At 42.3% G+C, this 27,703-nt stretch overlaps 2 protein-coding genes and 1 non-coding gene across 4 annotated transcripts; all 3 read left to right on the top strand.

Annotated features, from left to right (window-relative positions):
- Positions 1-12,879: 12,879 nt before the first annotated feature.
- Positions 12,880-12,953, top strand: TRNAN-GUU. The gene has a single exon. It is a non-coding gene; the product is annotated as a tRNA-Asn (tRNA).
- Positions 12,954-14,464: 1,511 nt separating this feature from the next.
- Positions 14,465-19,178, top strand: LOC109161352 (vacuolar-sorting receptor 3-like). Of its 2 annotated transcripts, none has more exons than XM_019309709.1 (12): positions 14,465-15,058; positions 15,646-16,338; positions 16,424-16,512; positions 16,601-16,670; positions 16,753-16,836; positions 16,927-17,003; positions 17,084-17,165; positions 17,261-17,343; positions 17,427-17,490; positions 17,892-18,020; positions 18,105-18,261; positions 18,298-18,373. In XM_019309709.1, the coding sequence occupies exons 1-12, from the start codon at positions 14,749-14,751 to the stop codon at positions 18,356-18,358; spliced, it is 1,899 nt and encodes a 632-aa protein (XP_019165254.1). In that variant the 5' UTR covers positions 14,465-14,748; the 3' UTR covers positions 18,359-18,373. The 2 variants fall into 2 exon arrangements, with proteins under 2 accessions (XP_019165254.1, XP_019165255.1); XM_019309710.1 differs by lacking the exon at positions 18,298-18,373 and adding an exon at positions 18,664-19,178 and having other exon boundaries at positions 14,468-15,058; positions 18,105-18,217.
- Positions 19,179-19,714: 536 nt separating this feature from the next.
- LOC109161357 (zinc finger protein-like 1 homolog) lies at positions 19,715-23,819 on the top strand. The gene is made up of 9 exons (XM_019309721.1): positions 19,715-19,941; positions 20,424-20,504; positions 20,713-20,833; positions 20,944-21,038; positions 21,690-21,761; positions 21,837-22,103; positions 22,270-22,378; positions 22,581-22,767; positions 23,407-23,819. Exons 1-9 carry the CDS (start codon positions 19,918-19,920, stop codon positions 23,489-23,491), a joined length of 1,041 nt encoding a protein of 346 aa, XP_019165266.1. The 5' UTR covers positions 19,715-19,917; the 3' UTR covers positions 23,492-23,819.
- The last annotated feature ends 3,884 nt before the right edge of the window (positions 23,820-27,703 follow it).

Genomic DNA, 27,703 nt, shown 5'->3' with positions numbered 1-27,703 from the left:
TGGTTATCCACCATATACGCCTGCCTATACAGCTCCAGCCGCCGCCCCTCCAGTACAACCGACCGCACAAGTAGAGCCGCAGCGTCAGTCCACATCCCGGGCTCGACGCTCGGCTCATTCGCGGTTGGGGTCGGGGGGTGCTGATGCGATGGAGGCACCAGCTCAGGCCGTTCAAGCGGAGGACCCTGAAGAAGTTGCCCGAGCGGTAGCTTTTGATCGTCTCCGACCAGAGATGCGCCAGCGTTTGGGACCCCAAGACCCGAATCGCGGGCAAGAGGACGTACAAATGCAGGAAGCTAGCCACGAGGCTTCATCCGGGTATAGCGGGTCGAGATCTCACCGACGGCGACGCGCTCGGGATACAGCCCAAGCCGCCGAGCTCAACGAAACCCGAGGATTGCTCTACAACCTCCAGGCTGAAGTTGCGCAGCTCAGGAGTGCGTATCCCACAGCACCCCCGGCCGACCGATCGACCCTACACCAGACGCCTTTCACAGCAGCGGTAATGTCTCAGCCTTACCCGCTCGACTTAAAGGTCTCGGGAGAGAAGAGTTACGACGGTCGGACAGATCCTGAGGCTCACGTGAATGATTTTTTCAGCAATATGATGCTGAAGGGCGTTTCAGACGCCGTGATGTGCAGGGCCTTCTACTCAACCCTCACCGGTCGGGCGGCAGAATGGTTCCGAACCCTGCAGCCGGGGTCAATCGACAAATTTGAGACCCTGGCGATCAAGTTTGTACGGAAGTTCATTACTTCCAAAGTGGTGAGGAAGTCCTACATGTACCTCGAAAAGGCCAAGCAGCTCGAAGGGGAAAGCTTGACCGACTTCCTCATCAAGTGGAAGACAGCGGTCGGGGAGGTCGAGCCCATGGATGATGCGACCGCTACCCACATGCTTCACATTTCTCTCCGGGCGGGGCACCTATATCAGGATTTCATCCTTCACCCCCCGACCTCGTATGAGGAGGCCCTCCGAAGGGTCACTGATTACGCCAACGCAGGTGAGGCGAATGCCGTAAAGCGCTTGCAGGAGGTCGGCTCTTCGTCCCGTAAGCCGGCCGGCCGGGCGGAGCATCGGTCAGGAGACGACCATCCCCGATCCCGCACCAGGCCTGGCGAGTTTACGGCCTTGAACCGATCTGCAGCGGAGGCCATGCAGTACGCCCAGTCCTGCAATCTCATCAAACTCCCCCATCCCGATCGCGACGGCCCGGACAAGAGTAAGCACTGTGCTTACCATCGATGCGCCGGGCATGACACCGAGGAGTGTACCCACTTGCGCCAATTATTAGAAGATTTGCTCAATTTGGGAAAATTAGACAAGTGTGTGGGGAAGAGAGAGGAAAACAAAAGGAATACCGATCGGAGGGATCACAGGCAATCTCATCACCGCTCTGATTGGTTGGGTCAGGACCGAAGAGACGATCGAAGGGACGATCGTCAAGATGACCGACGGGACCCTGACCCTCCGTCCGGTAGCCGCCCGTCCGGAAAGCCTACCATCCACGTCATTTTTGGTGGGCTGGAAGATGCTTCCCGACCGCGGACTAATTGCCCGGTCGCAGTAGTGGATTCCCGGGAGACCGGGAAGAGGCAGAAGATGGAGCCCATAACCTTCACCCTCGAGGACCAACCTACCAGCAGTGATCACGGCATGGAGGCGCTCGTGGTCACGATTGACGTTAAGGGGACGGATGTCCAGAGGGTTATGGTTGACACGGGCAGTAGCGTGAACGTCCTATACTTGGACGTGTTTGAGAAGCTTGGCCTTGACAGGAAGGAGCTGACTCCGGTCGGTGTACCACTGTCAGGATTTACCGGGGCTCTTATCTACCCCGAGGGAAAAATAACGCTCCCAGTCGAAATCGGCACGCCTCCAAAGTCGATCCAAACGGAGCTGGAATTTGTTGTGGTCAACCTCCATTGCGTCCACAACATTATCTTGGGCCGACCCGCCATTATGAAGGTCGGTGGGATAATTTCTATGCCCCACCTGTGCATGAAATTCCCCACCCCTAACGGGGTCGGCGTGGTCCGTGGCGATGTCCAATTCGCCCGGAAGTGTTACACCCGAGCGGTCAATAGACGTGATTCCGGTCCGTCTTCCCGGGTGAACACCATAGCCAAAGAGGAGGCTAAGGAACGGAAGGAGCAGCCTGAGCCTTCCGAAGAAATTGAAGAAGTTCCCCTGTCCGAGGACCGCTCGGACAGAAAGATAAAGATTGGACGAGCCCTCACCCCCGAGATCCGAGCGAAAGTTCTGGCCGTGCTCCGGGAGTACGCAGATATCTTTGCATGGGGGCCTGAAGACATGCCCGGGATCGATCGGTCGGTCATTTGTCACAAGTTGGCCGTCGATCCCGCAGCTAAGCCGGTCGTGCAGAAGACACGACACCTCTCTTCCGATCGCCGCGAGTTTGTAAGAGAAGAAGTCAAGAAGATGGCGGCGATCGAGCACATCCGTCCGGTGGTCTATCCTGAGTGGGTGGCGAATATTGTTCTTGTTCCTAAGCCCCCAGCATGGAGGATGTGCATCGACTTCACGGACCTCAACAAGGCCTGTCCGCTCGACCCGTATCCTCTACCGAGCATTCACCAGATGGTCGACGAGACTGCCGGGGCCGAGTTAATGAGCTTCATGGATGCCTTCAAGGGGTACCATCAGATCATGATGCACCATGAAGACGAGAGCAAGACAGCCTTCGTGACCCCGGATGGGCTGTATTGTTACCGAGTGATGCCGTTCGGTCTGCGGAACGCAGGAGCCACCTACCAGAGGATGGTCAATATGCTCTTTGCCGATCTATTGGGCCGAACGATGGAGGCCTACATTGACGACATGCTGGTCAAAAGTCGTGCCCGATCCGACCACACTCGGGATCTCCGGGAGTGCTTCCAGATCATGAGGAAGTACCAGTTGCGGCTGAACCCGACCAAGTGCACATTCGCGGTTCAGACCAGCAAGTTCCTCGGCTACATGATGACCAAGAGAGGAATCGAGCCCAACCCGGCCAAAGTAAAAGCGATTCTGGACATGCAACCACCCTCCACCGTTCGGGAAGTCCAGCAGTTGACCGGTCGGTTGGCAGCCCTCAGCCGGTTCCTCTCCAAGCTAGCCGAGCGCGCTTTGCCTTTCTTCAAGGTATTGCGGAAGGTTAATGGATTCGTCTGGGACGAAGAATGCCGAGCGGCTTTTGACGAGCTGAAGGAACATCTCATGTCACCAATCGTGCTCTCAAAGCCCGAGCTCGGAGAAGAGCTAGACGTGTACCTCGCCGTGTCCGATCGCGCAGTAAGCGCAGTGTTGTGCCGAACCGATCCGGAAGGGGTCCAGCGACCGGTGTATTATGTAAGCCACGCGCTACATGGTCCCGAGCTCCGGTACTCCCGGCTAGAGAAGGTCGTCTACGCCTTGTACGTTGCCGCGAAGAAGTTGGCTCCCTACTTCCAGGGTCGAGCAATTCGCGTGTTGACCGATCAGCCGATCGGTCCAGTCCTCCGAACTGCTTCATCATCAGGTCGCCTAGTCAAATGGGCGTTAATGTTGACCCAGTACGCGATCGAATACCGACCAAGACCGGCTATTAAAGGTCAAGCTCTTGCGGACTTCCTGGTTGAGTGCACCGCCCGGGATACCCGGCCTCCTGAGGTTGCGGATCCCGAGGCTGAGTGGTGGTCGTTGGCTACTGACGGGTCAAGTAGCAAAAAAGGAGCAGGGGGAGGAGTAGTAGTCACGAGCCCAGAAGGATTCAAAGTCTATTTTGCTCTCATGTATCAGTTCCACCCGACCAACAACGAAGCCGAGTATGAAGCATTTGTAAATGGCTTGCAATGCGCTCGGGACTTGGGGGCTGAATACATCCGAGCCCAAACAGATTCTGCGCTCGTGGTCGGGCAAGTTCTCGGGGACTATGAAGTCAATGGTGAGCGTTTGCAGTTGTACCGAGACCTTGCCATGGAAAAGCTCGCTCAGTTCCGGGGGTATACCGTCCGACACATACCCCGATTGGATAACGCCGATGCGGATATCTTATCCAAACTGGCCCAAGACGCCCCGGAACACATGTCGAAGATAGCTCGGATCTTGGTGATCCCCAAACACAGTATCCATCGCCTGCCGGTCGATCCAATCCAACCGGTGGAGGACAGCTGGATCACCGATCTGAAGGAATACCTCGAGCACGGTCGACTGCCAGACGACCCACAGCGTGCTCGAAAAGCCAAGCTGAGAGCCCCGAGGTTCCAAGTCTTGGATGGTCGTCTTTATCGGCGATCGTATGGAGGCCCTCTTATGCGTTGCTTGACCGCGTTCGAGGCCGAGTTAGTCATGAAGGAGCTGCACTCGGGAATCTGCTCCTCACATCAGGGAGGTCGATCCCTGGCCCGTCGTATCATGTTGATCGGGTACTATTGGCCGTCCCTCCAGCTAGACTGTGAAAAGTTAGCTCGGGAATGTGAGACGTGCCAACTGTACGCCCGGATGCCTGGACGACCGGCAACGTTCTACCAGCCAGTCACGACCGCAATTCCTTTCGCTAGGTGGGGGGTAGACATCTTGGGCCCCTTCCCTCAGCTCTCCGGTCGGAGAAAGTTCGTGATCGTCGCCATAGATTACTTCTCCAAGTGGATAGAAGCCGAGCCCTTAGCCACGATCACATCTCAGCAGTGTGCTCGCTTCCTTTGGCGCAATGTCATTTCCCGTTTTGGCGCACCCGTGCATCTCATTAGCGACAACGGTCGCCAGTTTGTGAGCCAATACTTCCAGAATTTCTTGGCCACGATCGGGACGACTCACGTCCGGTCGTCGGTCGCTTACCCACAGGGAAATGGACAAGTGGAGAATGCTAACCGGACGATATTGGAAGGTCTGAAAAAGAAGTTACACTCGGCCGGTCGTAGTTGGGCTGATGAGTTTCCATATGTCTTATGGACTTATCGGACGACCCCGAGGGAAGCTACTTTGGAGACCCCTTTCGCCCTGGTTTACGGAGCTGAGGCCCGACTTCCGATCGAGGCCTGGATTCCGACCGATCGAGAGAGAACCTATAATGCGGAAGAGAACGAACACGCGATGGCCGTGGACCTTGATGGGGTCGAAGAAAAAAGGGAGCTAGCCGCTCGACGCATAGCCGAGTATCAGAAGCGCGTCAAAAGTTCTAAAGATGTTCGGGTCAACCCTCGTTATTTTCAAGTCGGAGACTACGTTCTACGACGAAGGGAGGCCAGCCAACCTCTAGAGGGCGGAAAGCTAGCTCAGAACTGGGAGGGGCCGTATATCATCAGTGCGATCATACGGCCGGGTACATACCGACTAGAGACAACAACAGGTCGGGTAATCGAGGGGACTTGGAATTCCGAGCACCTCGTTCTTTTCAGGCATTAGCCTATTTTTTGTATTTTTTAGACGAAGTGGGGGCTTGACCTGCGAGTTAGTCCCGGTCGTCATTTCTATGTAAATTTATGGTTGTAAAATTAATTCAACCGCCTGCGAGCGGGAAAGTTTAATGTATATACGATCGATGATTGCTCGACCGTTTGTATGCGGCGGCCCGATCGGTTATTTTCTTTCACCCTCGTTACATGCAGATCAATTCAACATTCATCAACCGGGCGAAATCTATCGACCGGTCAAAACGCGCTCCACATTGGCGGACACCCAAGTCATGCCACTGATCGGGGAAGCCAGGAGCTCTCAGCATTATTCCCCGATCCGTCCAACTTCTGTCCACTATTGCACCCACTCGTGCCTCGAGCGCACAATAGTGTGGGGGCTGGGATAAGGAAGTATTTGCAGGCCCGTCGCTCGGTTACATTCCGACCGTAGAGGCTTGTTTTCAAAAAATTTTCGACAAAGGCCCGGTGATCGGGTAAACCCGATCGGTTGGCCAGATTTGACGTCGAAATATCGAACGCACGACCAGGCCATAAGGTCGTAAGGTCGGGCGTTGAGCGGATTGAGTATTGCGAGACCGGGTCTAAAGGCCAGGTGGTCGAGTGATTATGATCAGTGTGTGCAAATTGAAAGCAAGGAAACAAGAGACGAGCGACGCAAGATAGAACAAAAAATAAATTTTATTAATTAACAAAAGCTGCCCGGTACAATTCGGGACCGGGCTCCCGACCAATGGTCCTTTACAAAAAAAGAAGAAGAAGAAAGAAGCCTATTCTACTTCTTCGTCTCCCGAGCTCCGGCAGCCGGTTCCTTTCCGCTCGGGGTGGCCGCTGAGGTTCCACCGGGCTCAGCCGCTCTTTCCTTCGGAGCGAAGGGAGAGGGGCCAGGATCAGCTAGGTCGGGAGGAAGGGCGGATAGTACGAGCTGGAGGTCGTCGCCTTCGAGGGCTTCCCCCAGCCGTTTTTGGGCCTTTTCGAGCATCTTCCTTTGGCCGGCCTTGAAGGCCCACCGACCGAAGGAAAGAATCAGGTCATCCCCGACCTTGGTCTTCCGAGCAGCTGTGAGGAAGGCCGAGCCGATCTGGTCGTCCTTGAAGGCCGAGTGGGCCAGCTCCTCCGGGCTCTCCAGCCGGGTCTTCAGCTCCTTGTTCTCGCCGATAGCCCGCTGGGCGACCTTCTCCGCGAGGGCCCGGTCCTCCTCGCTCTTCTTCAAGGCCTTCTGGACCTTCTCGAGCTCAGCTTGGAGCTCTTTGACCTCCAGAAGGCGACGGGCGGCCGTCTTCTTGTGGTGATCAGCCTCCTCGGCCAGCATAGCCCGGCCCTGAAGGAGTTGGGCCGCTCGGGAGATCTGCGAAGGCGAAAATAGACGGGTTAGCCCGATTGAAGGCACTTGCACAAAAAATGAAAGATGGATAGTTAAAGAAGGCTTACCTCTGCCAGGTCGTAGCCGATCCTCTCGGCTACCTGGGTCGGGGTCATCTTCCCCAGATCTTTCTTGGCCCGCCCCGCATTGCCAATGCGGGCCAAGATGGACGAGCCGTCCCTTTCTCGCCCGACCGAAGGGCTCGGGCTTCGTTGCTCGCGGCGGCGCTTCATGCCGCCCACCTCCTTCACGCCCTGCTCGGGCACCTTCTCTTTTCCCCGGGCGACTTCCACCCGGGTGATCAGGACGTCGGAGGGCTCGACGATGAAGCCCTCGCCCGTCGTCACGGTCGAGGCGCTCAGTGGTCGGGCCAAGGGGATCTCCTTCTCCCCGGCCGACTTCGCCTTGGCCTTCTTCTTGCCGCCAAGGGAGATCTTGGCGGGCGGGGGAAGGGGGGCCTCTTCATCACCAAAGTCCGCCATAGCTGCAAAACAAAGAGATCGTTAGTGTGATCGAGGCATAAAAATGAGTCGGGAGGGGGGGGTTTAGCTCGAGTTAAACCTTTCTTCGTTCGCCTCGCGGGTTTGGCGACCGTCACGCCCATCGGCACGGGCAGGTACTTCTCCTGCAGCTCGTATGTGGGGGGCGGGAGTTGAGCTGCCTCGAGACTTTCAGCCGTCCGGAAGATTGTGTATTCGTGCAGCTCGCTCGAAATCCGGCTGACCGTTTCCCTCAGCGCTTGCGTCTCGACCGGCACCACTTGTTTCCGAAAGTGGGTGCTCCAAGCGCGATCAACCGGGAGGATCCAGGGGTCATATTTGAGGGAGAAGATCCTATTCTTCCACCCTCTGTTGTTCCCGGGCAGGCCTTTGATTGCGCACATATCGGCCCGGGATTGCAACATCAGGAACCCGCCTCCATAGTTGCCCGGGAGGACTTTAACCTGGTAGATGAAGTTGAACAGCTCCATCGTGCAGGCGGCTTCGTGCCGAGCACATATCTGCGGGAAGCAGGCGATGATCCGGTGCGCATTAGGGCAGATCTGGGCCGGGACGACCCGGTAATAGGCCAAGAAGGCATTCAGGAGGGGGGTGAAGGGAATGGCGATCGGGGCCATCAGGGAGTCGTAGTGCATCCCGATCCATTTGCCCCGATGCCGATCGATGACGTTGCCCAGCTGCCGGCTCGTGTCAAATTCTACCCGACCCACGAGCCTTTCGGCAATCCTAGCCGCCTCGCCCTTGGTTAGCTGGCTCATTTGTTGTTCGACATTCTCGCTGTTCAAGAATTCGAACTCCGCGACGGCTGGGGCGGCTGGCCCGGCCGTGTCCTCTTCGGTCGGCTCAGGAGCAGGACTCGGGTGGTCCCCAACCACCCGAGTGGGCGTTTCCCTAACGCCTTCGGTCGGGGATCCTTGTCTCCCCGACGTGGTCCCTTCTTCTTCTTCCTCGTCGGAGCTCCCCGATCCACTTGAGCTAGAGCTCGACGACCCGGATGAGCTGGACGACGTGTCTTGTGCGGCGGCCTGCTCGGAAGCTGGACCCGGTCGGCTGGTAGCTTCGGGAGAGTAGGACATGATGTCCACCTCCTCGTCGCTGAGGTGCTCGACCTCCTCGTCGTAATCCGCGATCGATGCGTTTTGGCTATCAGAGTCCGTCATTTCGATCTACCTAAAGGTCGGTCGGGGTTAGTGAAGGACTTGAAGTGTCCGGGACAGTTAGTTGGCCTAGCAGTTCTACCTAACATGGAAGCGTAAAGAAAGGAGAAGGGCTAGAAGCTTACCGAGTGAAGAAACTTGGAAGTGGATTTGAGCTTTTACTTTGCTTGGTCGGATTGCCGATCTGCTGCTCGGGACTCTCTGAGGGTACCGATTGCTTCAGAAGACTGAGGAAAGTTCAAATGAGGGCCTCAAGGGCCTATTTATAGGAGGACATTTAGGCGGGAAAGTCGTCCACTTGCGCGACACGACCCGCGCTGATTCCGAGGCAACGGTTGCAGTCGCAGAGGCCGGCAGTGGCCGACACGTGGCGAAGAGGGAATGACAGCTGGCCGGTCGGTTTAGCGGCCGATGGTTGGGTTTCTTCATCCCGGCCCATTTTTTCCCGGACGATCAAAAAGGCCCGGGCTGGGGGGCTCTTGGTAGGGAATATCCCGACCGACATAGCTTCACCACGACCGAGGAGCCTTTGTCTCTTTCTCCTTGTCTTTGCAGGTAGCAGGTCGGGCTCCACGAGAAGAACCCGGTCGTAGACCGACCGGGAGTTGCCCGAGCGACGGTGTCGACCACCGAGCGGTAGCCCTTTGGCGAAAGAGCTGACGAAGGACACGTGGCGGCTCTTTACATCGACAGGCAGGGCACCCGGGAGGATGACACGTGGTGGCTACGTGGAGGACATGCCGAACGGCTGGAATCCTGTCCCCGGCATAGCGGCTATAAATACCCACAGTAGCTACAGTGTAAGGGACTTTTGGACGATCGATAGGTTGTTGTTAAAGAATCCCGACCGCAGTCAGTCGGTACTCAGAGCAACCAAGTAGATTGTACTTAGGGCCTTACCGTGATCAATAAAGATATTTACTTGCTTTAATTGGTCTCGTGTTGTTATATATTGCTTACGTGTAATTAGCACTATCATGACTATTTTCCCTATATTTTTTTTGTTAAGACTTTGTTTACAAGTTATTGCGTACTCTACTTTTGAATAAAGTTAAAAGTCCAATTTGATCATTTTTTCCTATATTTTTGTTGTTAAGACTTTGTTCACAAAAAACTCTACTTTTAAACAAAGTTAAAAAGGCATATTTGACCATTTTCCTTACATTTTTTTTGTTAAGACTTTGTTCACAATTTATTATTACACAACTACACAATATATATATAATAACTGAGTTTATCTAATCCACATTTTCCGTAATAATTGCGGTTTTCCGATAAGTACAATTACAAAGCAAATCACATTACAACTTATATAATTAAATAATAAAACAAGTTATCTACACTTGAAACAAATAAAGTAACATTAATAAGCTTTAGAACGAGAATGAATATTGCCGGGATTTTCATCTATCGCCGGTGAGTGATGGTGCCCGCCATTGAAAACGAAGCTTGATATCCACTTGTAACGGCAGTTTTGGAAGCGACGGGAGACATCATGGGACCTGCAGCACCGTTGGAAAAATAGTTCATCACACGGGGAGAGCGTTGATCGGAGAAATGGTCGAGAGCGGGAGGCTGCATATGCCTTCTCCCGTGATGAGAGGAGCCGTCGGCGGCGGAGTCAGCTCCGATGAGCAAGTGGTAGCTCCGGTTAGAGGCGTCGGAGAGGCACCGGAAGCTATGGTGATTTGGGCTTTGCTTCTTGATGGCGTGGAGGAGATATGGGATCAATCCTTCCATTTCTTCAGTCTTCGTTAGTTCTTGATTGGCTGGCAAGAAACTGGTCGGAAAGCTAGCTAGTATTTGAACTTTAGCTTGTTGATATGTAATGTGGTATATTTACTGAACGGCGACATATATATTTATAGTGGAAACTAATTAAGGATAAGGTAGAAGGTTGGCGGAAGTTTCAAGATTATGAATGTCGTGGAAGCAGGTGCATATGATAAAAAAGATGTTTATGGGCTGGATGAACCTGAATGACCCAACAGTCATGAATATACATGTTGATAACTATGAATATTCTGTAGAGGCAAGTTGGCAAGTGGCCTTGGCAACCTTGTACAAAAGTCAACAACGTTTAAAGTCAGAAACATCATATGTGTATGCCGTGAGTTTTTGACCGCTTTGTTTTCTTTCTTTTACCCTAATAAAATTATAGAAAAAGTCTACTGTGCAAGGTAAATTGACAATTAACCCACGAGCTTAACGTGGGGGACAGTTGGAGGGTTGACGTTTGAATATTGAATTGCATGCTCGAATTCGTTATTAAGTAATGCAGTAAGCGGATTGCACTTATACTAATCCATAGTTTTATGATTTGCTTGCTTTGAATTTTGGTAGTGTCAATTCTCAATATATCAGACTACAATGTTACATAAGAATATGTATTATGTATACTCAGAATACAAATTAAAATAATCTTAATTACTCAGAAAGTCACGAGTACATCCCCTCACTTTAACACCATTGGGGTTTTTTAATTTGTTACTTATTAATAGACTCACACTTTACATGTTATTATGAATTATTGCCTTAATATTATATTTATAAGGATCACATTTGTGTGAGATCGTTTCACGAATCATTATTTATGGATTCTTACCCGTAAGACATGTCGGTCGGGTTAATATAAAAATGTAATATTTGTATTAGAAAATATATTAATTAGAAATAAAATGTTTGTTATACAAAATGTAATATTTTTACATATAATCTTGAGGTAAAAGTATTACATTTCCCCTTTTAACTAATGTTGGTAATTAAGTATTTTGTTACTATAAGAGAAAATGCAATCATTTTGATGACAAATGTAATACTTTTTTTCTTTATTAATATATTATTATTATTTTGTTATTATATATATTATATATTATATATTATATATTATATATTATATATATACTATTATTTAGGAGTGATATACTTTTGAAAGTAAGATAGTATTGCAGAGATATATAAAAAATAACAAAAGACTTATAAATTTAATGATGTACAAGTAGGGTCTATTTTTTTAAAATGAGAGTATTTTCGGGATAATATTGCCCAATAGAATATAAGTTATGAATTTTACATCTTGACGGTGGAGGAAAAAAAAAACTAATAAAAAACAGAGAGCATAATATTATTACACCAAACAAATTAAATGATATATCTACACTTCATAGTTCATACGAATAAAGTACACAACACTTTGAAATATCGCCGGAAGTTTCATCGCCGGTGACTAACAGTGGCGGCCATTGACAACGAAGCTTGATGGCCACTCGTGACCGCAGTTTCAGTACCGGGTCTGAGGCCATTATTGTGTTTAGAGGCAGCAGGAGACATAACGGAACCAGCTCTGGTAACATTTTTGGGAAAACAGCCCAAGCCGCGGGGAGAGCGCTGGTGATCGGAGAAATGATCGGGAGCGGGTGGCTGGAAATCGGAGAAGGTTCTCCGGTGAGAAGAGCCCTCGGCGGAATCAGCTCCGATCAGCATGTGGTAGCTCCGGTTAGAGGTGTCGGAGAGGCACCGGAAACTATGGCGATGAGGCGGCTTCTGCTTCTTCATGGCGTGGACCAAATACGGGATCAATCCTTCCATCTTCTTCTTCCTTTGTTGATTATCTTATCTGCTAAGCTGCTGGCTGGCTAGTACATTCAACTCTCAACTTGTGATATGCAATATTTATAGCCGAAGTTTGAAGGTTAGGTGTGATAGATTAAGGATGTCCAAGTTAATTGGATAATAGAATGATTAATGATGTGGTTATGGTCGGGCCTGCCTGCTGGATAAAGAAAACAGACAGATCGAAGCAGAAGTTGATGAGGATGAGCGCACGAGACGGAATTAGAATGATGTAAGTGGGGACAACCTGGTATAAAAGTCAACAACGTTGAGGATTTGGCCATTTTGACCGTGTGAAGCCCAACAGCAATTGGCGGCTTAACGCGCAATATATATATATATATATGAATGACCATTATATTTGCTAAGCACGCTGTCATTTTCCACTTCCCACAAGCAATCATCATCTTTAATACAAAGTTGTATAATTTGAGGTTATAAACTTATTATTTTAAGCTACACATAAACTATATGTTCGATTTTATAAAAATATGAAAAGATAAAATTGTAATTAGTATATTTAATTAACTAGTTATGTCAGACAAAGTCTACGTTACCAAACTACTAAAAATCAACTTGCATAAGACATTGATCTAGTGGATGAATTGTCTTATAGTAAGAGTTTCATTATTGTTACAAATATTGAGAGTTTAAGTTTATATTAGACGTTTGGAAGGCAGTTGAAGTTTGACTTCATGTAGGCAAATGTTTGAAACGGAACTGGGTTGCGCCTTTCCCAGTCCCTTGTTTTATGATTGCCTGTTTTGAACTTTGGTCCCAGTCAACGGAGGAGATTATTCAACGATGACACCTCCACTCAATATAGAGATTATTAACCCAAATTAAACAACAAGCTGGAATAGCTCAGTTGGTTAGAGCGTGTGGCTGTTAACCACAAGGTCGGAGGTTCAAGCCCTCCTTCTAGCGTTATTTCTGATATACTGCCAACCCAATACATATATTACACAATTGCAACCCAAAATAACCTGTACGGCCCAATAAATATCATACTGTCCGGACTCTGTAAGAATTGAAAATTCAAGTTGATTTTTTAAATTAATTATCTAGTTAATACCCAAAATCGTCATCGACTATAGTGGTTTTTCTCAATTTCGTCCTAAACGACTTTGGTGACCTAATATCGTCTTAGACTTTTGTGTTTCGCTCAATTTAGTCCTACATTTGTTATTCCGTCAAATTGGTGTTAAATAAAGGGACAATTCAGTAACGTCAATATTGATCTCTCTTTACTTTCAACTTGTAAAGTGCGGAATTCCTCTTTCTTGTACAAATTATACCCAGAATTACTCCTGTACAAATCAAATTTTATATTCACAGTTTTAGGAGTAATTATGGGATTAATTCGTAAAAAAAAAAAACAGGATTTCGCAGTTCACATGTCTATGAGTAAATAGATGCCAATATTAAAATTACTGAATTGTCTATTTATTTAACACCAAATGGACAAAATAACAAATGAGAGACTAAATTGAGCAAAAACACAAAAGTCTGGAACTAAATTGAGCGAAACACTAAAATCTGAGACGATATTAGGTCACAAAGTCATTTAGGACGAAATTGAAAAAAACCCACTATAGTCGAGGACGATTTTGGGTATTAAGTCAATTATCTAATGATCCAGTGAAAGTATGAAGTCAAGCAATTTGACATTTTGTTAGCGTCACTCTATCTATAATTCAATAAGAATACTACAACACAAACAATAAACCAATTCGATGGACTAACAACCCCATCTACATCTGCACTTTTTAAATTTTTTTTATTAAAAGTACGATTTGTTTAATAGTTATGAGTTACTAAAAAAAGTTTGTACGTATTTAAAATTAATAAATAGTACAAGACATTGTCCACCAACTTTTAAAATGACTTCATAAATTAATGATCAAATGTGTAATTAGGTACTATCGAAAGATGACAATAGGTCGAGGTTACTACATCAATCATCTAATTCACATCTATATTTTATGCATATTATGCAAGTCATTTTCACTCAATCCAACACTCTATATGAGTTTAATATTTTAAACTCACTATCTACAATATATATTCAAGTGAATATACGCGGTATGAATTGAAATTTTTATCTCGTAACATATGTAAAAGGAAAATACCATTTAGACTCTCAACTTCTACTCTATATTGTTACTCATACACTCAAAATTGTGATGCTGATATTTTGTTGAGCCTTATACAATGAAGATAACTAATAATTTCTTATCACATTACAGGAAAATGAAGATTTTTGAAAGCAGGAAAATGAAGATAATTTATAATCCCTTATCTTTTATCACATCAGAGAATAAAATTGAGCAGTAAAGATTGATAATTTAACTACAGAAATATTGTTATTATTTATTTTTATAATTTTTATAATAAATAAAATGCTCATTATCGAATTGCTGATTTCGATGGCATTTTTTAATGACTCCTTCAGTCCCACGTTCTAACCTCTAACCACTGCGTACTGTTTGAGTGTTGTCAAAATAAAAATTTGGATACAGAGAGAAAATTATTGAAATTTGTAGAGAATTGATTCACTCAGAAGTCAGATCACTATCAATCACTGCAGAAGAAACTGTAAGGGGATACAAACACGCAGAAGGAACCCTAAAGCGGGAAATTTCCTAATCGATATAGCTTCTAGATTCTGCCTTGTTCCGTCAATCTATCTCCCGCATTATTCTATTTGAAATCCGAGGAAATGGGAAGTTCTGAAGGATCCAAAGGTGTAATCTTGCTAGGGTTTCTGCTGCTGATCCTACTCCAGTCGGCGGCAGGTCGGTTCGTGGTGGAGAAGAACAGCTTGAGGGTGCTTTCACCGGATAACATCAAAGGCAATTACGATTGTGCCATTGGCAACTTTGGGATTCCTCAGTATGGGGGTAGCATGTCCGGGACTGTGGTTTACCCCAAGGATAACCGCAAGGGCTGTCGGAAATTTGAGGATTTCGATATTTCTTTCAAGTCCAAGCCTGGTTCTTTGCCTACATTTGTCCTTCTCGATCGTGGAGGTGCTAAAATTTGCCTTTATATTTAATATTTTATCTGAGGATCACTAGTACTTGTTCGAATACTTGATTATGCTAATGTTTGATTCTTCGATTTGCTGGGATAAGTATAATTGATATACTTAGCTATTTGTAATTGATGCTTTAGATAAGAGGCCTGATGTTGACAGTACTCTTTAGCTTATACATATTGTTTATGGAGTGTCATCTGTCCAGCCTGACCTTGCTGTAAATATATGCTTCTATGATGCTCTCTTGGTGTCTCAGATGAAATTGTGGACTTTAACAAAATTGAAAGTTTGCTTGGGGAGATTAACAAGGAAAATTGAACAGAGAAATTTTCTAAAATTATTTAGAAAGTTAACATAAATATGGGGAATCTGTTTTTGAATAGATCAATCATATGCCAGTTCAGACCCTACTGATGTCTTCTTTTGGAACAGAGGAATTTCTAAGGGCAGGGTAATGAATGCTGAGGCTATTGATGGGCCTTTTGAATTTTTAGCCACTAAATAGGAAGTCACTAAATTTTCCATGGATCCACGCATTTATTCTGAAAATTTGAGCCTAATTACGTTACTTCTTTGCAGATTGTTTTTTTGCATTGAAGGTCTGGAATGCCCAGAATGCCGGTGCTTCTGCTGTTCTAGTTGCAGATGACATGGAAGAACCACTGATAACCATGGATACTCCTGAAGAGGATGTTTCTGCTGCAAAATATGTTGAGAATGTAACAATTCCATCTGCACTTATTGAGAAGAATTTTGGTGAGAAATTGAAGAAAGCAGTTAATGGAGCAGACTTGGTAAATGTAAATTTAGACTGGAGAGAAGCTGTTCCTCATCCTGATGATCGTGTGGAATTTGAGCTATGGACCAACAGTAATGATGAGTGCGGTTTTAAGTGTGACATGTTGATGAAGTTTGTGAAAGATTTTAAAGGTGCTGCTCAGATCCTTGAAAAAGGTGGCTACACTCAGTTTACACCCCATTATATAACTTGGTATTGCCCTCAGGCATTCACTATTAGCAGACAATGCAAGTCACAATGCATTAATCATGGCAGATATTGTGCACCTGATCCTGATCAGGACTTTAGTTCAGGTTATAATGGAAAGGATGTTGTTCTTGAAAATTTAAGGCAGCTTTGTGTCTTTAAAGTTGCCAATGACAGCAAAAAGCCTTGGGTTTGGTGGGATTACGTGACTGATTTCCAAATTCGATGTCCCATGAAAGAGAAGAAATATAACAAGGAATGTGCTGATGAAGTCATCAAGTCCTTAGGTAATTTATTGTTTCCTCTTGCTGCTGGCTTGCTGGGGTATTGATCTGTAAAACAAGAATTGATGCTAGGATAGTTTGCATACAGGTCTTGATTTGAAAGGGATTGAAAAGTGTATGGGAGACCCTAGTGCTGATGCTGACAATCCTGTTTTGAAAGAAGAGCAAGATGCTCAAGTAAGTGTCAACATCTTTTTCCTAAGTGATTCAACACCTTTTTTTTTTTTTAATTGTTCAAGCATTTTGACTAGTGAAACTTTTGCAGCTTGGTAAAGGATCGCGAGGTGATGTCACTATATTGCCCACCCTTGTTGTCAATAACCGACAATACCGAGGTTAGATTGACTCTTTGGTACTTATACACTCATATCTTTGTGGGAATCTAGACATTTTCTTCACAAATACATTTGTGTGCAGGGAAGTTGGAGAAAGGTGCTGTTTTAAAGGCTATTTGTGCTGGCTTTGAGGAAACCACAGAGCCTGTAGTTTGTTTGAGTGATGGTATGTTTGTAACTCTGCTTAAAGCAAAGTGTTCGATGATATGTTTTTTGCGTTGCTTGAATTTTTAATTAGTATCTTTTTACTACACAGATTTAGAGACAAATGAGTGCTTAGACAATAATGGTGGCTGCTGGCAAGACAAATCAGCCAATATTACAGCATGCAAGGTTCTTTCCTAAACTTTAGCAGATTATATTCTTCTATGTAACTTTTTCATATTTTAGTAATGCCATTTATGCATATTCAGGATACATTTCGTGGAAGAGTCTGTGAATGCCCCACGGTTGATGGTGTGCAGTTCAAAGGAGATGGCTACAGTTCTTGCAAGCGTGAGTGTAGAGTTTATTTACCCAATACTTATTTATTTAATTATGCTCGTCCCCTCTATCATGCTTTGGCGTCATTCATCAGTCCATATTTGCAGCAAGTGGACCAGGCCGATGCAAACTGAATCATGGAGGCTGTTGGCATGAAACTCGAAATGGACGTAGTTATTCTGCTTGTGTGGTCAGTTCATTTACAATTTTTTTCCCTATCATCATTGTGGTTGAAACTCAGTTTGATTTAAATTCCTTATTTGCTCTCAACAGGACGAGGAAGATGGCAAGTGCACATGTCCTCCAGGATTTAAAGGAGACGGCAAAAGTTGTCAAGGTATATTGCTCTTCAGGAATATTTTTAAAGCGTATTGTATTAGAAAATTCATCATGTTTTAAGGGAACTCCAAATAGCGCCAATGAGGTAATTTATCCCGAGATTTTTCTTAGGTTGCAATACCTATTGTAGTTGTACTCAGAAATCTGGTGTACTTCAAAAACTGACACTCTGGTTTCACTCCCTTCTTCTGGAAAACTGAAACAAAGTGAACTTTGAATTGATGGAAAAGTTTAAAGGTAAAATTGATAAGAAGTTGATTAATTTTGATGCACACGAGAAATTTGGCTTGGAGGTTAGTTCTAATAAAAAGTGGCGGGTTAAAGCTTTGTGCTTGTTTAAATGATAATGGTTCATTTGAAAATTCTTAATTTAAACTTGTTCTTTATTCTTTGAAATAGATATTGATGAATGCAAGGAAAAGAAAGCCTGCCAGTGCCCTGAATGCAGCTGCACAAATACCTGGGGTAGCTACGAATGCACTTGTAGCAGTGACCTACTGTACATGAGAGACCACGATACTTGCATTAGTGAGTTTAAAAATTATTACTTCATATTTCTAAGTGTATGTATACACACATATAAGGACAAGTTATCTTGATTCTCATTTGCAGGTAAGAAGGCTGCGACTGAAGTCAAGTCTGCATGGACTGCTGTATTGGTCATTATTATAGGACTCGCCATGGCTGCTGGTGGGGCATATCTTGTATACAAATATAGATTTAGGGTAAGTTTAAAACACAACAGAATTATAATGGTCTTTGGTTATACATACTTATCACTGGACATTAATCTTCCTGACAATACAAACACCATAAATCTGCAATTAAATATTTTTTGGTTTATGAGGGAAACCCGCAGCCACTAGGTAAACCCTGCCTTGTGGCTCTAGCTGGTAAACCCTGTCTTGTGACTCTAGCTGGCAAATGATTACAGTGAGATGAACCAACCTAGGTTACCCATACTCAGAGCTGTCAAAGCGGGTTGGCGGGGCGGGACCCGTCAAAGCCCGCCAAACCAAGAAGGCAAATAGGCCGTTCTCGCTGGGAGTCGAATTTGTAACTTTGTGGTTACCAAGTCAACAACATGACCAACTTAGCCACACTACTTTTCTCCACACTCAATTGTGCTTTTGGTTTGTAAGCTAACCTTTTTTTGTGTTGTTTAATTCAGTCATACATGGACACTGAGATCAGGGCCATAATGGCGCAATACATGCCACTCGACAGCCAAAATGAAGTTCCATACCATGTTTCTGATGACCGTACCTGAAGGATGGATACTTGTCGCTATGCATCCAAGAATGAAGTTCCCGGAACTTTGTAAAAACTGTGCAGGAGAAAGGGAAGCCTCTAATCATTACCATTCTTTCAGAATCATTGCACAGGGATCAAATGCCTCTTTTCCTATCAAGGGTTGGTAAAATTATTTGGGAGAGTTGTAAATTATGTCAGACAATAAACTTATAAACATCTTGTTTGGTGTCTTGTAACGTTGTGAGCTAGGAATTAGCTAAGGTGCACCAGGGAATGTGGGGTTATGTAGATCCCCTCTATGGTGGATGCTTTTAACGAGTGCAATTGTTTTTCTTATGCAACAGGAAATCAGTACATTTAGAAATGGTGAATGGTGACTAAGATTTGTACCGTTAGAATTTACAGATTATTTCCACGTCTTCTTTATGTCTCGTGTTTTAAAAATGGCTTCTATATCCCATCAATTAATACACGGGCTATGAGTTATAGGCTAGGGGTTTTATTTTTTATTTTTGTCAATATTTTCTCACTTTGGTTCCTCACACGGAGTCTTTTTAATTTACATGTAGTTTATGCGTTATCACACAAAAATAGTACTTTCATGTATAATTTGCAGGCTAAATATTGCGCCCACCAATATATATATTCAAGTTATGGTTACCAATTTCCAAATTGGGAGAAACAATCATTATTGTGTGGATGATGATCTACACAACTGTGTAAATCATACTATTAAATAATGTATATTCAGCACATAAATAATGTATTTTTAGTATATTAATAATATATTTTTTGTTATAGTTCACATAACAGTGTGTAGACCATGATCCGTACAATAATTTACCCGAGAAAAAAGTATTGGGCCTGATATTTTCTGGAATGATTACAAAGCCCGTCAAAATCATTTCCGGGTACTCGAATAGGAAACCAGACTGGTAAGTTCAAACCGTATAATTCCCAGATGGATGTATGAAAAGTGAAGCCCCGAAAGTAAATAAAAAATGCTCAAAATAATCACATACAAATCTCATGAGTGACGAAGATGCTGTGAATGTGTTTGATCTCCCAATTTCCAATTCGGCTAAGCTAAAACCTCAGGGAGAAATACAAAAAAATTCTTCGCTATAGAAAATTGATCTCAAATTTCTTCAGCTCCAATTGATCAGCTACAATGGTGGTCTGTAAATGCCGAAAGGTATCCGCTCTCGAAACCTCTCGCTCCTTCTCTCTGTACATCTGTTTATGCATAATTGTACGTTCTTTGAGAAATGGTGATTCTGGCTATGTAAGCAAAACGGTTGTCCTGCGAATATTAGATCTGAATATCTGATCGAGGCAGTAATTTGCAATCCGAAGCATTTGTTCATCTGGAATTTTATTTTTAGCGTTGTTTTTAATTTATGAATCCAGACTAGATGTCTGGCTTTTGTTGGTATGATCTACGGCGTAATTTAAGGTATTGGAAAGGGGAGAATTGATGTTTACGTTATTGCTTACTGTATCCTGAGTTTCCACATTAGCCATTGTTGTTGAAATTTTTTTCTAACTTAAACTGATTTAGAGCTAGTTTAGTGGTCTGTCACTATTTGGATTGGTTAATGGGAATGGTAGTTGAAATTCTTTTGATCGCAATGGCTTTATTCAGATTTCTTACAGATTGTATTAATGTGGTTGCAGGCGACTAAGTTGTACTGTTTTGTACATAAGGTACCTGTATGTGGAGAATGCATATGCCTTCCAGAACATCAAATATGTGTGGTACTATTTGAAACTCACTATCACATCATTTACTTTACAGATTTTATATATTTCTGTGTTTTTTTGGCATTTAAACTTCAATAAATTCTTCCAAATTATCACATTAATTGAGTCTGTAATTGATCATATTATGAAATTACAGCAAACTGGCATCACCTATGTCTTTTCTTGTTATTCTATTCATTCTTAAAGAATTCCATCATTTTAGGTCCGAACCTACTCTGAATGGGTCATAGATGGAGATTATGATTGGCCTCCAAAATGTTGTTCCTGCCATGATGTGCTCGAAGAGGCAACTGATACTCAACCTATCCGATTGGGTTGCTTGCGTATGTATACCAGCTGATGCAATTTAACAATTGTGCATGTGATCCTTTTTGGATGTTATGCATTCCCATTTGTATACTGACTTTATGCTTTTGTTTGATTTAATTTGCAGATGTAATACATAAAAATTGCTTCATATCACATATTAAAGGTTTTGCACCACACACTGCTCCAGCTGGATATGTGTGTCCTGCCTGTTCAACTGCAGTAAGTTCTACTTCCAAAAGTAACACCTCTTTTTCTTACTTTAACTAGATCATTCCTGTTGCAGTATAAGAAGTGATGGACTTTAGAGAAATATGTATTACCTAATGATAATGGTACTCCATAATAGATCCATCCTAATTATATGTGTTTGGGAAGTGTAAGGACTTGGCTGGAGTTAAGGATAAGCTGCATAGTGTGGTTTTCACTGAAGCATCTAAAATAAGCACTGAGATAGTGCTCTTATTTATTCACAGCATTTTTCATGAAAATTCTTCCTGCTTTGATTGCTTTGTGTTAGTTAAATGAAGGCGGAGTCTAGGTCTACATTGTTACAATGTGAAGCTATTCTTGCTTATTGTAAAGGCATAACGGCAAGACTATTAATGATGTGAATAATTGATAGACATTTGACCATGTATGCTTTTGTCCATAGGGACCCTAATATGATTTTGTGTTGCCTTAACTGTTGTTCTTCAGTGAGATTTCAAAATTTCAATCCAACGCCTGACACATAATTTGAAGATTTTGATTCAAAAATTCAAAAATAGTCGGGAATGAAAGTAATTTTGATTATGAGAGATACTGGGAGGTGTTTAAAAGTAAATTTTTTTGGTCATCTTTGATTTCTGAGATGTGCTTTTATTGATGTAGATATGGCCTCCTAAAAGTTTCAAAGATTCAGGATCTCGTCTTCATTCAAAACTGAAAGAGGCAATTCTGCAGGTATTTGTTTGTTAAGAAAAATTGAATAAATTATATCCAGGGACACTTCTGTAACTCTACTTTGATGCGGTGCAGACTGGTATGGAGAAAAATTTGTTTGGAAATCATCCTGTTTCATTGCCAGCAACAGATTCTCGAAGTCCTCCACCAGCTTTTGCTTCAGATCCGTTGAAGCAAGTTTCTACAGCTGACTCTAGTAGTAAAGACATTGAAGGATACATAGCTCCCCCTGCAACAGGTTCTGCCAAACCTTCGGCCATAGACATAGATGACCCCAGCTCAGCTACTTCACCTCTGTCCAATCATGAGTCCAATTTCATTAAGAGCACAAGCCCACATGGCGTAAGCAAATTTTATTGTTTTTATCCATTGTACAATGGGTGAAAGGCTTCCTTGATAAGTTTGAATCATGCATCTATACTTGATGTCATGCATGGGTGATACATGTTCTTTAATTTACTTGGTATCTGTTATCTCACATGCTTTAATCAAATTTCATCTTTCCCAGCCTGGTGCTACTACACGAAAGAGCACGGTGCAAGCTGATAAACAAAACTCTGAAGTTTCATATTATGCTGATGATGAAGATGGAAACCAGAAAAAGTACACAAAAAGGGGTGAGAACATGTTATGTGGCTCTAATCTGCACAAGTACTTGTGAAAAAGATCTTGCAAATTCATGAAACTCAATGGACAAAGAAAACTCTATTCCAATCTTCCTTTATTGTCAATACTATATATTAAGGACGCATGTTATATTATGATTTGGATTACTCTATAAAGATTCCTCCAGGTCCAATTAATGGTTATTCTCTACAGGTTCATTCCGACATAAGCTTCTTAGGTCATTGCTGCCTTTCTGGTCAAGTGCATTACCAACACTACCTGTAACTGCACCTCCACGAAAAGAAACATCAAACACTGATGATGTGCCAGAAGGTCGTACTCGACAACATAGATCTTCAAGAATGGATCCAAGAAAAATTCTCCTCATTATAGCAATCATGTAACACTTTCTGCCTCTTGGTTTCTTTAAGTTGTTGAGTTCTCAATATTTCCTGTTTTCTTCTACTTAGATTTGAATATAACACATCTGCCTATTTAATTTGCACAAGAGAATTTGAGGCATAAAAGAATATACAGTAGGATATATGATGGAACCGAATCTATTTATTATCTATAGGGATCTATGTACAAGTAGTTAAGATTAGTGCTGAAATCATGTGTATAAATATATTGGACTAAATTGCTAAACTTAAACACCCTCTTCTAGGTGAAACTATGTGACCTCCAAATTGGTTTCTTGAATATTTTCTATCCCTGTCCCATTATGACCAAATTAAACATTCATCAGAAGTTTCTGCTAGTACCTGACTGGAATATCATAAAACATTTTAAATTGGAAGATTATTGGTAGTTTCATTTGCAACTAGAAGGAGAAAATCAATTGAGGGAAAACAAAAGGAAAAGAGGAAGGTGGAACATGAAATAGACAAGAATATACTAGGATGCACGAACCTTTTATATCATGTAATACCAAGGGTGCTTGAACATTCAGGATGCCTGAGATGATAATCATGTTTCTAGTCTAATATATGGAGTATATTGTAAGTATGGATTAACCAATTGTTCTTCTTACTTGTAGGGCTTGCATGGCAACAATGGGCATCCTGTACTATAGAATTGCACAGAATGGTTTAGAGGAGCTCCCTGAAGATGAGCAGCAGTGACTCACCTTACAAGCTATGTTGCAGCTTGATCGGTGGTGTATCATTTGAAAGATCAAAATGTTCCTTGTCAGATGCCATTTTTTCCCCCTTTAGCTCTTCTTGGTTGGGGATTTCGTGGCAACTCTTGAATTCAATTTGTGGAAATAGCAATGGTTGGTTGTTCAGTCAGTTAAAGAGAACTCACAGGACAGAATTATTGTGTCTTTTATTGCTGATCTTCTTACGTCTTATAACATCATCATCTTTACTTTATTCTTAATTTTCCATTTAATCTAAAAGATGGTGACTCCAGTTCATTTCAGTATGTGACTATCTCTTTGCTTCTCAACATGAAATGTATACCTTGCAGTCCTGAAGGAGGAGACCATTTGCAAAGGAGTAGTGAAGCCACTTGGACAGGTGGTGTTTCTGTTGTTAGTATGGCTCTGTTTGTTTGTTTATTTGTTTTTTTTTTTTTTTTTTAGTCTTAATTGTTCATAATAATATAAAACTTATACTTCTGTGAATTTAGACAAAACAATTCCTTTTGGTGATTAATTGGGAATTGGCTTCTCTTTACAAAATTTTACTGTGGAATATAAACTTTTGCAATAAATCTTTGAGCTTACAGCTTATCTGGTAAACCAATCCAAAATAACTTTATAAGTTTTGTTTGTCTAGCAACTGTAAGGTGCATGATTCAAATCCTACTAATGACCCCCAAAAAAAAAAAAAAAATTGACATTATTGTGTCATTAGTGAATAAGCCTAGTGCATGATTCAAATTTTACCAATACCAGCTTGTGAAGCCCAACCCAAGTTGTGAATGTGCTCTGGGAAGCCCAAATTGTAGAGCTTGTGAAAGAGTTAGAGTTAGAGTTTGACATTTGCACGTGAAGAATGGAAAGAACTCAATAACTGGAGCACTAGTTTCATTGTGTAAAGAAATGACTTTAACTTTTCTTTCTATTTTTGTTTTCGTTCCTTAAACGGTAGGTGTTTCAAGTCACTTGATTTTTGTCACGTGTTTAAACAACGTTTCTTCCGTGCTATTTTAACAATTTTCTCTGTTTCTCTTTTTTAATATAACGAATAACAATTATATATGTAAAATATGAGTATGTGATGATGAAACACGATAAGCATTGGAGATGGAGGCAATAGTGTTGTTAGTAAGTTGGCAACCTCCCATATACATACATACGGTATGGTAGGTACATGCAATGCATTTGTGATCTGATCTAAAGCTATCCTAATTCCTAGTGGCTTTGTTAACGATGACTTGCCAAGTTGCCAACTTATCTGTAAACTGTGACGATAAAGTAGCAGTACGTGGCCTGGACCATATTCCATATATAAAATTGAGACGCCGTGCAATTGCATATACTATCTGTTACATTGTTATACAGTACAAAAAGTAATTAACAATAATATTAAATTTGTGCCAAAATAACATACCGTGTTCGCATTAACTTGTGATTTGTCAATATGGAATCAGTCATAAACCATCATTAATAAATAATAATATTATTACTATTTCTCGGACCCCAAAAGGAGTAGTGAGACATGATTTTCGTACTTAAAATTTACGAATTTGATTTTTGTCAAAATTCTCTCAATTGACGCAACATATTTTCCTATTGTTGTTAGCACCTCTCGGTTGAGTTTTGTGCGCTTCTCCTGTGCAAATAAGACCAGAATTTTCTTGTTGTACACCTTCAGATAGTCGACTAAAGATGATTTAGTGCACACTTTCATGTAATTGATTATATTGAAGATGACTTATAATTTTATATTTGAAAGGAAATAAATTGGACAAAATTTTAAATTTAGAACATAATATAATAATTATTATTATTGAATGGAGAAGTTGTTATGGCACAAAAGTAACAAAAGAAATAAGAAGGGTATATTGCTAAAAAAACAAAATCTTCCGTATAGAATTAAGTCGCTGCAGAGCATGAAACTATCAATTGCGTCATCGTGCTATCCGAACCGAACAGTTAAAGAGACTAATAACAATAATAAATTTTGCCCAAATAAAGATCTACCGTGTTGATAGAGCCTAATTTTTATATTTAAAGATCACGAGTTTAATTATATGTATAATAAATTATCTTTCTAGTATATCTTACCTTCTGTGTATATTTTATATTGGAGTTCACAGTCACTTGAAGTAGTGTATTTTATATATATATAAAATCGTATTACCATTAAAAACCGAAAGAAGATATTTTATAAATAATTAAAGAATTAAAAACAACACTAATATAATTGAGGAATAAAATTTGATATTTCTTTTTTAATAATTGAAGGGCAAAAATATATATTTTCTAATAATAATAATAATAATAATAATAAAAAATAAATAAATTAAAGTGGGTTTGGAAGGTCTTATCCAAAAATAAAAAAAAAAAAAAATTGTTAAATAGCAGATGTAAAGGCTGTTGTCTCTCCTGAATTTGGTAAAATACTACCTACAGCTGGCAGCCCTTCAATCTTCACTCCTTACTTGTCCGGTTAATAACAAGTTGCTTAAAAACCATTCTGACTGACACGTGTCGTTGTTCGATTCCCTTGAAGAATCAATTATCCACGTGTCACCACCTCAGCTCTACAACGCGTTTGCGTGCCGTATCTCAGACGGGTTGCCCCTCTGTTAAGCTAATTACTACTCCACTCCCTCACTCTCCCAGCTCTATCTCGATTCTTTAAGACTAGTTTGGTACGTGTGGGACTTGTATAAACTCTAAACTTTTGAATTGATTCTTAAACGGCACATGTACAGTTCAGTTGGTCATACGAAAAATTTAAAAATAATGACTTAATATTGTATCGAATCTATCACAGTGTGAGAATAACTTCTTAAAATGAGAGGGCTCTTTGTGTACAGTAATCAAATGTCTAGTCTCTGTATCCAGCTGAGTTACCATGATTAAGCGTGAACTTATTGTGTGCAGTAACCAAATGTCTAGCCTCTGTATTTAGCTCAGTAAGTAACTAACTATAACCGCTTGTGTGCAATAACCTAATATCTAGCCAAATGTAGCTCCTTGTGCGTAATAACCTAATGTTTAGCATCTGTATTCAACTGAGTGGAGACTCCTAATATGCAGTAATCAAATACTCAATTGAGTTACCATGATTTACGGTCTATCGGGACGTGAATACCTGTGATTCTTTACAAAAATTTAAAATTGATCTAGAATTGTTTTACGTGACCAAAAGCTTCTTGAACTTACACTTGCCACCAAATGTGGATATATCTACAAATTTCTTCTCAAAATAGTGGAATACTACTACTTCTCATGCTTTCTAGAAAATTTTTGTACTTTTATTTTTCTAAGTAGGGATACATACACGTGGCTGAGTTGAGGGAGTTTCTTTGCCGACGTTTGGACTTTATTAGGTGGACTATCTAATTTGCTTCCAATAATTAATTAATGTAAATAAAATTTGTAGATGATAAAGTTGATGTAAAAGTGAAGGAGGTTTGAAATCGATGGATGGAAATCAATGTACGAGGGTGATCCAAGTGAAAGAGAAATGGATACTTAAAATTGTCCAATTCCATAGCGCCAGTTGGCGGATACACTCTCTACTATTGTAGTAAATACAATATATATATTAGAGAAAATGACACTTTTTTCCCCTGTGTTATATGCTTATAGCACTTTTCCCCCTGGGTTATTCATGTATTCATATTTGCCCCCTCAATTATTATAGAAGTGGCGATTTTTCCCCCTGATAATATTAAATGGACATTTCTACCCTTAAAACAAATATTTTATTTATTTATCTTCTTCACCAAATTATTGCTTATACGTAGGGATGACCACGGTTCGGTTCGAACTGAACCAAACACTATAGCAATCAAATTAAAAAATTTCGGTTATGATTCATAACATAACCCAATATTTGGGTTTCCGTTTATTAAAATCGTGAACTGGAAAAAAATGGATCCTAAACCGTGAACCGGAGGTTCAAATCGGAACAACTACTAGCAATAGCTTAAATTAGAATTATAATATTTGCAAATAGTGCATGTTTTTTTCCGCATTTATATTGACTATCACATATAAGTATATATAATCGCGATTTGAGTTTTATTTTGAACCGTCGGTTCACGATTTTGGATCCAATTTGAACGGTTGGTTCAAACTTTCTTTTAATTTTTTTTTTTATTTTTAAAATATTCTAAATTTAACACTTAATGTATTTTATTTTTTCAAA

The sequence above is a fragment of the Ipomoea nil genome, unplaced genomic scaffold (assembly GCF_001879475.1).
Source record: "Ipomoea nil cultivar Tokyo-kokei standard unplaced genomic scaffold, Asagao_1.1 scaffold2922, whole genome shotgun sequence".
Classification (NCBI taxonomy): Eukaryota; Viridiplantae; Streptophyta; class Magnoliopsida; order Solanales; family Convolvulaceae; genus Ipomoea; species Ipomoea nil.
Note: the sequence above shows the minus strand (reverse complement) of the source record. Positions and strands in the feature narration are given on the sequence as shown.

Excerpts from the sequence above, each read along its gene's own strand:
- LOC109161352 (XM_019309709.1), top strand. The coding sequence starts at position 14,749 with ATGGGAAGTTCTGAAGGATCCAAAGGTGTAATCTTGCTAGGGTTTCTG. Across the intron at positions 16,837-16,926 it reads TGTAGTTTGTTTGAGTGATG|ATTTAGAGACAAATGAGTGC; the intron begins GTATGTTTGTAA and ends TTTACTACACAG. Across the intron at positions 17,004-17,083 it reads CCAATATTACAGCATGCAAG|GATACATTTCGTGGAAGAGT; the intron begins GTTCTTTCCTAA and ends ATGCATATTCAG.
- LOC109161357 (XM_019309721.1), top strand. The coding sequence starts at position 19,918 with ATGGTGGTCTGTAAATGCCGAAAG. Across the intron at positions 20,505-20,712 it reads CAGAACATCAAATATGTGTG|GTCCGAACCTACTCTGAATG; the intron begins GTACTATTTGAA and ends CCATCATTTTAG. Across the intron at positions 21,762-21,836 it reads TGAAAGAGGCAATTCTGCAG|ACTGGTATGGAGAAAAATTT; the intron begins GTATTTGTTTGT and ends GATGCGGTGCAG.